This window comes from Ambystoma mexicanum, chromosome 10, assembly GCF_040938575.1.
Source record: "Ambystoma mexicanum isolate Mex_15411 chromosome 10, UKY_AmexF1_1, whole genome shotgun sequence".
Lineage (NCBI taxonomy): Eukaryota > Metazoa > Chordata > Amphibia > Caudata > Ambystomatidae > Ambystoma > Ambystoma mexicanum.
Window position 1 is genome coordinate 750,719,335 of NC_090932.1, and position 16,200 is coordinate 750,735,534.

General features: G+C 40.7%; 1 protein-coding gene across 9 annotated transcripts in view; it reads left to right on the forward strand.

The window, feature by feature from the left end:
• The window catches only part of MBNL1 (muscleblind like splicing regulator 1), a 634,043-nt gene that overhangs the window by 558,339 nt on the left and 59,504 nt on the right, over positions 1-16,200 (forward strand). For 8 of the 9 annotated variants that reach the window (XM_069618398.1, XM_069618401.1, XM_069618396.1 and 5 more), the window contains one exon: positions 623-717. The exons of the other annotated variant lie outside the window; for it this stretch is intronic. In XM_069618398.1, coding sequence (XP_069474499.1) covers positions 623-717 — 95 coding nt within the window. The remainder of the gene's footprint in view (positions 1-622; positions 718-16,200) is intronic. 9 annotated transcript variants of the gene reach the window in all.

The window sequence follows — 16,200 nt, forward strand, 5'->3', positions numbered from 1 at the left end:
GAAAATTAATTTTTATAAATATATATTAAGTTTGGATAACTTTTCTGAATCTTCTGTGGAATCACTACTCGATAATAATACATAATCGATCTTGAATACATGTAGACTATACATGTTAAGCCAGTAAGATGGCTCAGTGGGTTAAACGTTCATTGTTGTGATCTGTGTTTGATCTAGAGGCACAGGTTCAACTCCCGGCAAGGCCAACTCAGCCTTTCATCCTTCTGAGGTTGTTAAATGAGTACCAATTTCAATTGGGTAATAATAGTAATGTATGTGAATATGTCCTATGTAAAGCATTTAGATTAAAACCCTTACTAAAAAAAAAAATTATTATATTTATTATTTTAATGTAATCAGGGTTGTTTGTGATGATTTATTTGATTGTAATCAGTATTTTCCCATGTTTTTTCTATTTCAACCATCTTCCTGTACACCCTGGGATGTTGTCCTGCTTTGCACTGTGATTGCATGTCGCTCGCTGCTGCTGATGATGATGCCTCCTCGTGTGGTGCACTACTCCTACAACCTCGATGCTCAATGATTCTGACATATGTTGCTGTGGCTCCATAAATGCTCCACTCTTCTGTTTGTCTGCTTATGTGATTGACCCTACGAAAAGTTCCCATGATGCACAATGCTACCCCAGCCAGTGTGTCTGCAGCTGCAACGTCTGCCACGAGTGTACCATTCGCTGCAACAGCCACATCAAACCAGGTTTGCAAACTTAAAGATTTGTTTCAGAAAGAGAACAACTCTAAATTCGTGTTTTAGTTAGCATATTGGTTTCAATTTTGAGACTTGTTGACCTTCACATACATTCTAAGATCAGCTTCATTGAATTTTTTTGTTTTATCCTGTTGTAATACACACATTGTCCTATTCTCCTGTGATTGAGTGAAATGTTCTAGTATATTGTTATGGGAAACTGAAAATAGGTTTAATTGACAAATGTGCCTTTAATCAAAAGATGCAGTGTCAAACCATATTCAATGAAAAGTATATCCAACATGGAACAATAGAATGTTTTATATGATTCATATATCGATGCAGTATGTACTGCAAACAGATTTGAATATTATCAACTTAAATCCTGATTGCTGTGATACACATTAAGGAAATCTCAAGTCACATGTGCAGCATCATGGGTAGGCGGTGAAGAATGTAAGGAGCACACAGGGTTTATACAGGCATATATATTTGGTGCTTTCTTCTTTAGTGACCATCGAATACAAAAACATTACAGAATTACCCACAGTCATTTCTCTTGGGTTTCCATGTAAAATATTGGGAAGATAACAAAAATAATTAGATTTTGTGTGTGTGCATGTGCGCATGCTTATGTGTGTTTGTGTGGGAGAAAGAGAGATTCTGTGACTGTGCCTCTGTAGATCTGTCTGTATCTGTTTGTCTGTGTTTGTGAGTATTGTTATTCTTTCTGCATAGCTGAGGATACCTGCTAACAGCAGGATAGAGGCACTGGTCCTCTTCAATCTCTTGGCCTCTTGGCCACATAACATACAGTGGAAGAGCTTTTAATTGGACGTACTACAGGTTGGTTTGGTTCTGGTGCTACTGAAAATAGATAGTAATCATTTTCACCCAAAAACTATTTCCGGTCAGTGATCCTATACTATGATCAATTAAACATACATCATCTCAATTACACAGACTCTAATGCTCAATTGCATACATACTACTTTTTAACTGTTACTCATATGTCTATTGATCTCATTATGAGTGTGGCGGTAATGGTAAAACTGGTGTTATTTGCTTCAACACCCTGTCTGATTATGGATTTGGAAACCCATAGGAGAAGGAAAACATTCTTATTCTAGGTGAAGGTATTACCTCCAATCCAAAAGGTAGTAATGGTGCAGGTAGTATTAAAGTCATACATCACATCAAAATCCTTTCCTGTAGATTATTATGCTTACAAAAGTCATAATATAACACTTCCAGATGAAAATTCTGAAAACCTGTAAATATGTGTATAGATTTTATAAATGAAATACATCACACTTGGTGTGTATCCTTAAAAAAATATACATGTACAATACAAAAAAATATATATTTTGGAGAACTTTGTTATTACACACAGGAATGTACACATGTAGTGTTTCCTGTATACATCTCTTGAGAGAATAGCCAAAACAAAGGATCTGAATCTGTAAATCAAATTACGACAGACATAACAACACTAAACCTTCATCCTGTGACTTGTGTGCAGAAACGCAAAAACTGACATTCACATAGATCCCACATGTAACACAAATGAAAAACACAATCCTATCACAACACCCTTGAAGAACTTGATGAAAAATATGAGACACTGCATCTATACATTCATGAGTGTAATAAATTGTCCTCCAAAAATCTTTTCTGCATAAAATAATAAAAACATTTTTGTACTATACATATATTTTTTTTATGGAAACAAACCAAGTCTGATGTATACATATATTTACATTTTTGCCGAATCTTTGTCAATTTTCACAATGACTCATAGTTGTCACTTTTAACTTTAACATGTGTTTCAGATGGTGCTTTCAATCATTCAACCATGGCTAGGTGGGCCCCCATTATACAGACTGTCTTTTGTCATATAGCGTATGTGCCAGCAGCTCAGATGTTTTGTCTTCCTTGCTACATGCTATTTATTCCATACATCTTTGCAATACAAGATCTATTGGGTGGGAATCAGCCAAATAGGTCAATCACTTTGCGTCATCGAATGACCATTTCCACTTATTGGACCTCTGGCTACACATCGTCCAGGCTCCCCAGGTCCAAACCTTCTAATCTGCTTACCTCATCAGATTGTGAGGTTTGCAGATTGTACTTCTGATGCTACAACGCCAAGAATTACTTAAGGCTTAACAAGGCTTTAGTGCACCAAAATTGTGGTTCCTTATTGGCCAGCATGGACTCTTTGGGGCTACCTTTTGCATACTTCTGGTTCAAATATTTGTACACAACCTTTCTCTGTGCCTATGGCCCCATTGTTTGAGGAAAAAGTAGATTTAGACAGCATCATGTATATCAGACCTAACCCCTTCTCTCCACCTTGTTGCGGAGAATATCATTAAAGTAATCTGAAAGCTTGTTCATATACAGTGCTGACCTACAGCTGGGAGTTGCATAAAATAGGGAAAGCATGGCAAATATCTTATTATGGGGGGCAACAGAGGATACACTATATAGTCCCTTTTTATTAAGCATGGTTATCAATAGGTTTGTTAGATCCCCACTCTCAATCAAAGACATTATGCACGCTCAGCCCCAAAAGGCTTTGGTATGGAATTCAAGATGCCATCCTCTTCTTTGACCCCTGTCGCAGTTCTTATAGCTGAATATACCACCTCACATGCAGAGGTTTCCTCATGACTTTCAGATACATTCCAAGACACAGTCTCTCTCTCTCTCTGAAATGGCTACATTGATAACAATTGATGACATATCCTCACCTCAAACTCTTGTATAGTGACATTGTGTTGAAGCTAATTAGACAAGAGGACCACTGGTTATTATTCATAACTGTGTCATCTTGATCATGTAGCTGAACACAGAGCTAGCCTCTTCCAAATGCTCTACCACTCTGACTTCAACTACTTACACATTGTTTTCAATTTCTTCTGCAGCCAAGGAAATGCTGGGTCAGCTCAAAATATCTGCAATACTGGACTTTTGCTTTCAAGGCTTTGTCAGCAGGTCCTGCTCAGGAGTTTATGGCAGATGCAAATTTCTTAGGGGCTTAGATATGGGTGATTTTGTCCCACCTTTGCAAGAGCTCGTAGGTATGTACTTCACTGTTAATCTCCTCATAATTAGGGATGGACATGTTTCCATGGGTGGAATGCAAGAAAAAAAAGAAACCGACCGATGCAGTAGATAACCGGTAGTATAACGGGAATTCACAGCTATAATCATCTCCATATGATCATCAGTAAACATATTCCAAACAAAATATCAACATCTTTTAATCTTAACACAGTTGTCAACATTCCTTATTCTGAGTTCACAAAATTACTGATTCATACATCAATTTATAAATTTAGTGTAAGCAATAGACATTTGGTATATACATTGCATTGACAAAACATAGGTTCAGTATTGAACCAAACTTTATCTTAATGTCAACTCTCGTATGTTTTTCTGTTTTTGTTTGAACCTCAACCATTCATCAAACCCAGTCACATCTAGTCCTCACTTAGTCACAACTAATCCTCACAACTAAGTAAGATGGCCCACAATGGCATAGGTGACCTAATCAGATCTTGACCACCTAGTTAGCCTACACGTGTTTCAACGTATAATGGGGGTGCTTTACTTATAGGTGCGAGTATGTTAGTCAAAGATGTTTAGAGATTCATCACTCCTGATGGATGTCAAACTGAGAAGTAATTCAGATGACATCTTCTTGAGGGAAATAATGTATACATATTTATTTATTTATTTATTTTTGCATTTGTAAAGCGCCTAAACCCATGGGCACCACAGCACTGTTGCAAACTAGTTACACAGTACAAGTATTTGAAGAAAAAACATTTTCTCAATCAGGTAAGTGTAGAGCAAAAGTCACATACACACAGCTCATAATTAGAGTGATCAGTGTTTATTGGAAGAGCTAGGTTTTTAGGGCTTTTCTAAATGCCCATTGAGATTCTTCTCTTAGTGAGAGAGGAAGGAGGTTTCAGTGAATAGCAGCTTCTGAGGGGAAGCTGGCGCACCCTCCTCTGGCTCTTTTGAATTTCAGTGGTGCGATGCGGTGACCGTGGCCTAGCCTTACTGGGCTGAAATGTTGGACCTGACACATTTTTCCAGCAGGTACTCTGGCACTGCATTCGAGAAGCATTTGTGAGTAATAGTAAGGAATTTGAAGATAATCCTTTCCTGGATAGGTAACCAGTGCACCTCCTTTCTTGCTTCTGAGATATGATCTCTTCTCGAGATATTGAGTGACTCTAAAATGAAAAAGATATGGAGTAATTAAAACTCAAGGCACAGATCAAATGGAATATATGAAACTCGATTCATAGTCACAAATAAAGGAAAGAAGACTGATGACCACAGAGGAACAAATAAGAGGGTGATGGCGAAAGGAATATGAGTGCTGTGAGAAAGTAGACAGATGATCAAAATAATGCAATACATGGCCCAAAGGCACCCACTATACCCGAACCTGTAAAGCAATGACAAAATGAAAATAAAGTGTTTACTGTGTGCATAATCGAGACTAGCCATATATTGTACAAAATCCAGCAAAACACATGGATGACCAACTCACATACTAAGAATAAAGGGGCGAATATACCGGGGTGTACCTGTTTATAAATCTAAACGTGCGTTTTCTACCTCTTCCCGGAATAGAACCATGATATTAAGCATAGAGGTAGAGAGTTAATGCAGCCTATGATGTAGTGCAGTAAATCATTAAGCTCAATTTAGCAAAAATAAACGTTATTTTTAGAAGTAAAATCATAAGCAAAAAAAAGTGCATACAATTTCTCAGCAGATGAATATCAAAACAGGGCACAACAACATGCAGTGTACTAAGAATATGCTAGTAGTAGAATAGTGACTATTACCCTAATAGAGTCACTATGGATAGGGAGGGAATACTTAGCTTACATGCTCCTAGTTATTTAACATTAGTATTGAATATAGCACTAATAGGTATTCTGTTTTGTTTTTATTGACAGCCTATGATGTGGTGGCATTGATATCTATGGAATGACACTTTAAAAGCTGATTTAACAGCGACTGGATGGACTCGTAACCTGAGAGCCCCGGCACTATTAGTGACCCCAACTACCTAACTCCTGATGAATGTTCACCGTTTACTGGAATACAAATAGAAACATGTTGAGATAAAGCCCATGCCCAAAAGCGCAGGTTATCTGTATTTAATTTCTCACCACATATAGTTACTGGTATCCCTAGGAGAATGTAAGGTAAATATTCGCTATCTATCCATAGTGACCCTATTCAAAAGAGATCTTCAACCCTAAGAAGGTAATAGTCATTATTCTACTACTAGCATATGTTGTATGCACTCCATATTGTTGTGCCCTGTTTAGATATTCGCCTATTGAGCAATTGTATGCACTTATTTTTACCTAGTTGTTAACTTATAACAATAAAGTTTCTTTTTGCTAAATTGAGTTTAATGATTTACTGCACTACATCATAGGCTGCATTAACTCTCTGCCTCTATGTTTAATTTCATGGACCAACTCACATTACATGACAGGTTCTGCTGTGTAGAATATGCTTGGAGGTAAATGCACTGAAGAGTTCACTAAATTATGTCATCACAATCTGTAAAGGGGAGCACGGAATATATATGTTAACACCTTGAATATATTGCCAAGAAGTCTCTCTGCCAGATCATTCCCAAATGTAATGTGACATGGCTATATACCTGTTCAAATCCATTGAGGTGTGCAATTAATGCAGACATTAACCAATTTCAAGCCAGCATCCAACTGAAATCAATGCACGTGCACAGACTCGTCAGTTTCTGGAGCCTGTGAAAATAATAGCGCAAAAGTAAATGGGCACTCCATACCATTATACGATCTAGAATGGTGAGTGCCAGAAAAGGGAAACACAACCTGACTTTCCAGCTACGAGGGCTGGTGCAACATTCAACTAGCAAGACCTCCACCAGATATGTGCTCGATGGGAGCCAAACTAAAGGCTCTGTTTATATTCAGCATTCTAGAAATAGCGCAACAATCTCATGTACACAAAGTTCATCTAAAAATGTAGTTAGATGGACAAACTACAGCTTAAAACTGGTATGCGTTTTATTATAATTCACTCTATGTGTTGGATTTAACTATTGATTTGTTGGTCTAGACGTATCTATTCATTGCATTTACTTTATGATTTTTATTTTTGATATTATGTTTATTGATTTTTGGTGATTGTTTTTAGACTGATTGTTCTATTTGTAATGATGTCATTTTTACAAGGAATGGAAAATAATTAGATTAATTGATGAATTTATGTCAATAACTTGGTGACTTATGTTGAAATGTTTATGTTTTTATGTAAGACCAATTAGTTTGGTCAATTCATAATAAAAAAATAATAAAAATAGTCATCCCATTAATCAAGTAAGTTCAGCCAAAATAAATGCCATGGTGTGGCCAAACAGGATAATTGTAAATGTTATCAAGAACAAACATAATATCATCATGAACACAGACTAATAGGCAGAGTGCAGAAATCAAAGAACTGCACAGGACCAAATATGGACTCATGTTGTTAGTGTATCAACTAAGAATAGGGCAATAGATCCTACAGACCAATTGCTTCAAGAAGTGAACATCCGATCACTAACAGGACAACCAACAAAAATATCAGGCCAGCCGCTAGTTTGTCAACACCAATGCCTCATCCCTTTCTTTCAGACCATTCTTGTTGGAGTTTGTGAGTCTAATCCAATAAACCTCCCTGCTTATCAGAAGTTTCACAGGATCTTGCTTCCTACGAGTCTAACGTAACTCATCAGCTGTGTGGCCTGCCTGGTTTAAGTGTTGAGAAATTCTGTTAGAGGCTGGGTTATTCCTAATGCATAGGCAGTGCTCGGCCAGTCCAATGGAAACTTTTCTGGTTATGTGTCCTTTGTACATTTTATTGCATGTACAGTATAGAGCATAAACAACGTTACTTGTTTTACAATTGGAGTGAAATGTTAAACTACCACTTGATGAATTCATGTTAAAAAAACGTATTCATGGGAGTGGACTCACAAGCAACACAATTCCTGCATGGATAATGTCCCCAGATTGGTGGAAGACCCCACATCTCTGAAGAGTTGGCTCATGAGGCTCCGAATAGGTCTTGACCAATTTGTGTTCCAGGTTACTCCCTCTTTTGAAGGCAAACAGATTTTTTTTACTAGTTAAGGTATCTTTAATGGTAGACCAGTTCTTCCTAACCACTCGTCTTGATGGGTCACTGTGAGGGCAAAATGGTTGTGATGCATGTGATGGAACCAATCTGTGTGGGCTTATACCGGTTCTGTAGGAGTCTGTCTCTATGTGCACTGTTGGCCTTCTTGCGTGCATTTCTAATGATTTTATTGAGATAACCTCTTTCAGAACGTTTTCCTTGTAATTTATCGACCTCAATGACATAGTCCTGGGCATTAGTACAATTTTGCCTATGCCTGAGAAACTGTCCGTAAATTAATGAGTATCAGAGATTAAAAGGATTAAAAGGATTAAAGCTCTCCCAAAGCAGTAACGTATTTCTGTCAGTTGGTTTGTGAAGGTTCCCATCTTAAAATGGTCATTCTTGTTCCAAAGAATTAGTTCCAAAGAATTAGGTTAAGAAAGGCAATGCTTTGTTTGTCATGTTGTAAGAAAAACCAAATGTGTGGTGTGCAATATAAACAGTTCTTCCACAGAACCATCCCATATCATTATGACATTGTCAATGTACCTTATCCATGGCACAATGTTCTGTGTGTTAGGAGTCCATGAATAGATTTGCTATACTGGGAGCACAAGTGGACCCCGTGCTTGTTCCCTTAATCTGGAGAAATAAATAATTCTTAAAGTTGAAAAGAAATTTAAGCAAAGCTACTTCCATAAGATCCAAAAGAAATTCCATTGGTGTTCTGTCCGGTTCTTCTCTTTGATTAAGCACATAGTCAATGATCATTTGGGCTTCACTCTGGGGTATATTAGTCTATAAACTCTAGAAATTGAGGGTTACCAGCAATTGTGTCATGGGCTTGAAAGATATAATTTCTAGCATATAGATAATGTGTGTGCTATCCTATCCTTGATGTAGGTGGGGATCAATGGAATGAATAGTTTAAGAAAGAAGTCAACAAAGCTCGACAGGCTCTGCTTCACCTCAATGAGGAGGCTCAACAAAGCCAAAACATGTGTCTGTGGTTGCTGATGGTACTCTTGTTCAGAGGAGAATTGCTTAGTATTTCGGTGCTGGACTGCCCTTGTGGGTGGGGCCAGACTGATATGCAAATAGATATTTCTTCTATGTGGAAAGTGTAGTGAGCTAAATCATGGTTGAAGACCCTCCTGGGTGGAAGAAATTCCCTAGAAGAGGGTATTGGACTGATGTTCATTCTCAGTAGAGGGGTTCCCACACTCTTGTTTAATTTGTTAAAGTTAGAGAGTGGTTCAGAAATGGAGTGGACCACTGCCACAATGTGTTTTCCTGGGGGATTGAAAGAATCTTTGTGTATGTTTGGTAGTATATATATATATGGTAGGAATGGCATGGTCTTCTTATATGAGATACTCTGATTCATTTTTCAGTAATCCAATCATCTTCCCTAGATTTATTGATGAGGGAACAGATCTCTACTTGTAGTTCTGATGTGGGATCTCGCTGTAAGGGTCTATAGAAAGCAGTGTTATTCACTTGTCTTAAGAGTTCACCTTCATATTTAGAGGTATCCAAAATTACTATCCCACCCCCTTCGTCTAAAGGTTTTATGGTGACAGATCGATCTTTCATTTTTTGTTCTATTAGGGTAAATATTGATCTTATGATTTTCAATTCTGTCAATTTTAGGCCAGATTCGATTTTCAAGGGTTAAAGTCTTGGGGCACATTGAGTCTGCCAGGGGATAGAAAGTAGAAGAAGGTCTAAATGCACTGTTTTTCTATTCTTTCTAATAGTCATGACATTTGAAGAAATAATCCAGTCTGATTTTTCTAAGAAAATTGCACATCTGCATTCTGATATTGGTAAAATTGGTGTGGTATATTGGGACAAACGATAAACCCTTTTTATTTAGACTCTCTTCATGGGAAGTTAGTTCCCTAGGGGATATATTGTCTTGTTGCAGCCCCTTCCTGTTTGCATCTGTGTTGGAGGTAAGACTGATAGCATCTTCTTCTTCTGCTGCCTCTTCTGGAAAAAAAATGCAGATTCCCACTCGCTAATTCCAATATATCCTGCTTATTCGAAGGTCCAGGTCTACTTTCAATCTCTCCATTCCGCGGAATGGAAATCGGAATCCAGAGCATACTTTCCACTTGGGTAGCTTGCACTGATTAATTTAACTTTTGCAACATGTGTTGCCACAGCGATTTCTGTAATCTTTGCATGTCCTTTCTACGGCTCATCACCCAATTTCTCACGCGGATCTGTTAGCGTATAGATTTTCACTTTCTAATACACATACACTCATCGTGAATTCACAAAATCAGTGCTTTGCATGGGTCTTTGAGGAAATTTGTGCACATTCCTGATTAAGTCTAGGGCCATTACGTGCTTTGCCAGGCCCTAGGTTAAAATGCTGAGGTTGAAAAGATCGAGGCATAATACAGCAAAGTTGAAAGCTTTGCATTACAAAAATGTTGAATCCTGCTTCCCGTACCCGCGACCCCGCTCCCTACTTAACTTCGATTGTTGCTACTTGCCTTCTCTCCCATTTGATCATCCTCTCGTCCTGCCCCCTGCAACGTTGCAACGTTTGTCTCCTACCACTAAAGTGGGTAGGGAATTCTGTTGCATGGTTCTTTTTTTGTGGTAAACTTTATTATTCCTCACCGCTTTCCTTTCTTTGGAAGCAGGGGACACCCCTGCAGTGCCAGATTCCCATTAAATCGAACATGGGGAGTAGGGGAATCCCCTGTTCGGTATAATGGGAGTCAGAATTTTCTTTCGACCCAAATGCACATTTACTGCTCATTCAGCATTTTCTAGTCAACTTTTTCAGCCATTACCACTCTGCAAAGCCAGTAAGGCTCAGAGAGTTTTGCAAAGCACAGCAGCCTGGTCCTGTCACTTGTAGCCGGTCACTTTAGAGTTGACAATAAGGGCCGGTTCTCGGTACTATGAATGTGGGTGGTAGGTCTAGCACTGTAAATCACTTCTGTGACACACATGTGGCAGATTTTATTTTGAGTTTGTGGCTAACCTGGTATGACTTCCACACATCATATGTCTTCCACTCTTGGTCTTGCAAACATCCTCGGCACAGGTGCCACAGCTATGGAAACCAGCAAGTGCTGCATGAGAATGAACGTGTTGGAACCAGAGTCCTGTGATCCAAGCCCACCATCAAATTGAATGAGGTCCTCCCTGCCACCAGCCTCACCAAGACGGCATCAGACAGAGGAGGCAAGCAGACTTTCAGCTATGACAAACGTGTCTCCTTGGACAATTCTTCGAGCAAGTAACCCATGGAAGAACCTGAGCTAGATCCACTGCCCCTTCCCCCATCCATAGCTCCACTGACCATCCTTCAGCTTGCCCAACATAGACCACATGCTGTTTATGGCTTCTTTGCGAAGAATAATTCCTCAAACACAAATCTCCACCGCTACCCTGAAGCTGGGTCCTAACAGTCAGCAGCCAGTAGTCACCCATCAGCAAAGTCAGATGTCTAGGATTACTTTCCCTGCCATGAGACCAAGACCAACATTGCAGTTTATGCCATTTGAAAGAAGGAGGTCAGCAGAGTAAAAGCAGGCTCCCATTTGGGTAATGCAGGTCCACCACAAATCTGAGTGGGACTCAGTCGCTGGCAACACACTCTGGGGCAACTCCAGCATGTACAAGCACAAAGTGCCTTGTGCCAGACAATGCTTGTAGAGGCCTTGGAGAAGCTGACATTTTGTGACCGTAAACATCCTTTTGCAGGACCGGTTGAGGCTGTGACAGCTTAGATGCTTGATCTGGACCTAGTGCCCTTTTTGTTTGCGGAGAATCCTGCATTTCATAGACTCCTGGCATGTTTTTCATCAGGATGGAAAATCCCAAATCAGCATTACTTCTCTCGAATTGCTGTCCCGAGCTGTACCGCCAAGTCATTGTTCAGCTTAATGGCATGCTTGAGGATTCTAAGGCTGAGAGGGTGCACCTCCCTATGGACATATGGACATGGCTGCAAGTGACAGGCTATATGACAGTGTTAGCCCACTGCTTTTCATTTGTGGAAGGACACAGCCCGTCACACTGGCAGGTGACACTGTACTTCAGAGCTTCACCCAATGACACACAAAGCTCTGGGTTTGCAAATGTAACTCATGGGTGTCATCAAAGACTGGTTTTCCTCCAGAGCTTTTAATGTAGGTTTTGTTACAGCAGTCAATGGCAGCAATGTTGTGGCTACTGTTAACCAGGCAGGAATACCCATATCCCCTGTTTCGCCCATGTGCTTAACATGGTTGTTGCTAATTTACTCAAGGATAGTTACCTAGCTGGCATTTTGCTGGTGCATGGAAGATGTGCAGCGCTATTAGCGCCATGGTTGCCGCCGGTATTTTACCGTGTCCGTCTAGGTGGATGGCGGAATTACCGTAAAACCAGCTGTTAAAGTCGGGTCCCGCAAAGGGAACTCGCAGTAAGGCGGTAAGGGTTAACCGGTGACCGTTAACCCTTACCGCCTTCCGTGTAATGAGGCCCAGTGACATCTACCTGCTGGCAACATTTCTGGACCCCCATTTGCGGGACAGCGCAGGGGTTTTGTGTTACGAGAAGGACCTTCAAAGGAAAATCAGCAAATTGATAAAAAAGTTAATAACCAAAGTACATCTGTTGCACACCAGGTGGTTCTCCTCCTAGGCACAGTGAGTCATAGCAAGGATCCGGCTCAGCTAGGATGTTATGCCCCACTGGCAACTACAGACTCTTTTTTTGATTGCCAGCTTTCAAACCCCAGACTCTCTGCAATGGGCAGTGTGGTGCACATGAATGATACACCTGTCTCCGAGATAGTGGAGACATACATGCAGGACGAATGTAACATGGTGCACAATGTGAGTCCCTGCATTGCTGGTGCAAAGAAATAGCAGTGTGGCCAGTGCTGACGCATGTTGAGAGAGAGGAAGAGAGTGAGGATAGTGCCTCCCTGGCCATAATGAGCAATAAGCACACCTACCTCTCCACAAAAAATGTGTAGAGGTTCACTTTCCTGAAGATGAAGATGAATTTCCTTCTAATCCCTAAGGCCTGCCCGATCATAGAACAAACATTTTACAGATGACAATGACGATTATGCTCGGCGGCCGTAGGTACTAGTCCTGTGAAACTTTCAGCTTTGCCTCATCTTATATGAAAGATTACATTTTCCCAAAGAATGTATTGTGTGAACATCCCTTTGTTGTATACTGGAGGGCAGTGGGACAGAGAGTGGGACTGGTGAGTGAGTGAGCATACTTACTTTCATTTTCTTCAAAGATGTGGCTTGCCCAAAGTTGTGTCTTCCTGCCCTACTCCTCCTTCTGTGCTGGATGTTTGTCCCTCTTTTTCCTCCATGCATCCCCTTTGCGACTCCAGCAAAACATTTCTCCTGAAAAACAAAAGACAAGGGGAAACAAAGTTTGGTCAGTCATGTTTGCTCTCAGAACAGGCCAGTGGGGCTTATGGACAGGGAATGAGGTTGGTGCAGTGTGTGATTGAGCATACTTATCTGTTTTCAAAGGTGTGGCTTAAACAACGTTGTTCTCTTGTCCTCCTCACTCTGTGTTGTTTGGTTTACCCACTCTTTCCTCCATCCATCCTCTTCTAGACTCCAGCCCAACACATCTCATTAAAATCACAAGACAAGGAAAAAAGGTGTGGTCAGTCATTAAATGTTTGTGCTAAGAAAAGGCAGTGTGACATATGAACCATATGAACAGAGAGTGGAGCTGGTGCACAGAGTGCGAGCAGCTTATCTTTTTTTCAAAGGTGTGGCATAGTCAAAGTTGCGTCCCATAACTTTTCGTCTGTTGATTGTTTGTCTCACTCCTTCCTCAGTCCACCATTGTATACATGTCCTCCATCTACTGATTCCCCGCTGTGTATTCTTTACTGTGCCACAGTGCTTTGATGCTCTTCTCCACTGATTGTACAGATCTGTACTCAGTCAGTTGGTGGCACATTAGGTGTTCGTGGGTAACCCTCATGAGGGCTTATAGCAGTGTCTAGCCACATCCAACAGAAACCCAAAGTACTGGAATGAGTTTGTCAAGTAACCAAGCGCTGTCTCGCTTGCTACAGTGGATGGAACTGGGACACCACAACCTCGTAGGGCAGGCCTCGGTGTGAGCCAGTCTCAGCAGGCTACTGGTCACCATTTGTGACCAACGATCACCTGTTGGGCCATTGTCAGCGCTGCTTGAAGTGGCTGTTGCAACCATCATTGCTTTCATTGCTACTGCCCCCATCATTGGTGCTGTTGCTGCCACTGCTTCCATGGCTGCCGTCATTGCTTGCAAGCCAAAGGCCTCCATCGATCAGACATTGCCAACATGCCAAATGAAACTCAATACTTCGAATCCCTTTCCGGTGGCCTTCCCACGCAAACCGCAGGTGACAACAAAAGCCTTCCTTGGAGAAACACCTTTGGGTAAGGAGTAGTATTCCCTGGTCCATGACAACAAGAAAGGAGGCAGTGGCTTCAATCCTCAGGGCCGTGGTGGTGCTGGCACTGGTGCTCCTTGTCTGCGCTGAACTGATGGCCGTGCTGGCACCTGTGCTCCCTCTGGTCTGGGTTGGGCTGATGGTGGTGGCAGTGCTATTCTATTCAATTGATTATTTGTATTGCACCACAAACCCGAAGGCCTCAGAGCGCTGGAGCTCCCAATGCTCTGGGCTATGCTGGTGCTGATGAAGCTGCCTTCGCTCTTGGTGCTTGCTTTCCTCTGTGTCTTGTGTGCTTTGCTATATCATCTCCATCTGAGTCACTGTCATCGTCTGCAGTCGTGACAAGGTGATGTCCAGCCCTAAGTGCCTGATTTGTTGGTTTCTTCTCTACCCCCTTTGCAACAGGTGTGACGATTCACGGGATCTCGCCACTTCTTCCCCTAATGGGAGCCCTTCCCTGTGAGCCTCGGGAGGTGAGCCCGCTATGCAACATTCCCCCTAGGTGTAATTGTTGTTTTGTATTCCTTTCCCTTTATCTTTCCTCCTTCCACTGACAAAAGGTAATCATTAAACCATTTGTAAAAACTCTTTTGAGAGCCTTTAGGATTTCATCGTGCCTACCTCAGCCAACCCCACTGGCATGTTTGTAATTTGCCGACATGCTGGCACTTAGCATGGGTGGTTCTCCTCCCCAGTCACTGTCAAGAAATGTCATGTGCATGTTTGTCAAGAAAGGTGGTCTCTGACTTCCTTGTACTTCCTATTACTAATAACCACAAGAATATGTAATGTATGTTGCACACTTTATTATAACCACTGAAAGCAATCAGCTGCCTTCAACCAACCTGTGATTTTCTCTTCACTAGTATTGTCACTATTTACTAAAAGATTGGACACTCAGTTACAGTCACTCAATTTAGTCTTGTCTTCGGCCCAACTAATATTGTGAATTTTCAACTCCCTAGTCACCAACAAGAATGTGTGTTAATGCCCCCCTCCCCCAATACTAGTGGAAACAAGAACATTGCACACATGTTGCATGTTTCGTTTTAGCAACTGAATGTACTCTCCCCACCTCCCTCCAACCACTTCTGTATCTATAATGTATTCCGCCATAATCAGTAATAAGACATGGCATGGGGCATGTATGTCATGCAATGTGGTTAATGGAATTCTCTCTCTAATCTACTATTCACAAGAAGTTGCCATTTCCCATTTTGATTTTCTACATTTCACCAATCTCATCCTAGGTAACTTTTCCACTTCTTTCTTCCTCAACTAAATCTATTTCAGTGTTCTCCCTACATCTCTCACAGCTACAATCAATGCCAATGTTATAGTTTTTTTTTCTGAAATACTCCAGCAACATTTTGAATCTGCCTACAAGCTTTATATAACATCTGAGGCCAAACTGACCAAAACCACCCCAACCCAACCACAAGGAATGTTTGGGAAAGATTGGGGTTACCTACCAAATTGCATTTTCATGATCCTGCATTTGCTCGAATAAATGTGCAATTAGTTGTCATGTGCTGGGTTTATATCTTGGGCTTCTGATTATGAGTAGCATAAACAGTTGAGCGCATGATACAAAACATTATTGTAGGCCAACAGAAGCAACTCTCATGACATCAGTCTGTTCAGCTACGCAGTTTACAAAAACATCAAACTTACAGCATTTTCAAATTATTGCTATAGCTGCACCGTCAATGGAAGTGCTGCCTTAATTTGTTTGAATGTTAACCTGGGCTGTGTTCTTCGGTAAAAAAAAATCAAATATGAAGATATGCAAGATCAAATTTCTTTTGCTTAAAACAATTGATATCCTTTTTGATCGTATGCTAGTTCAGT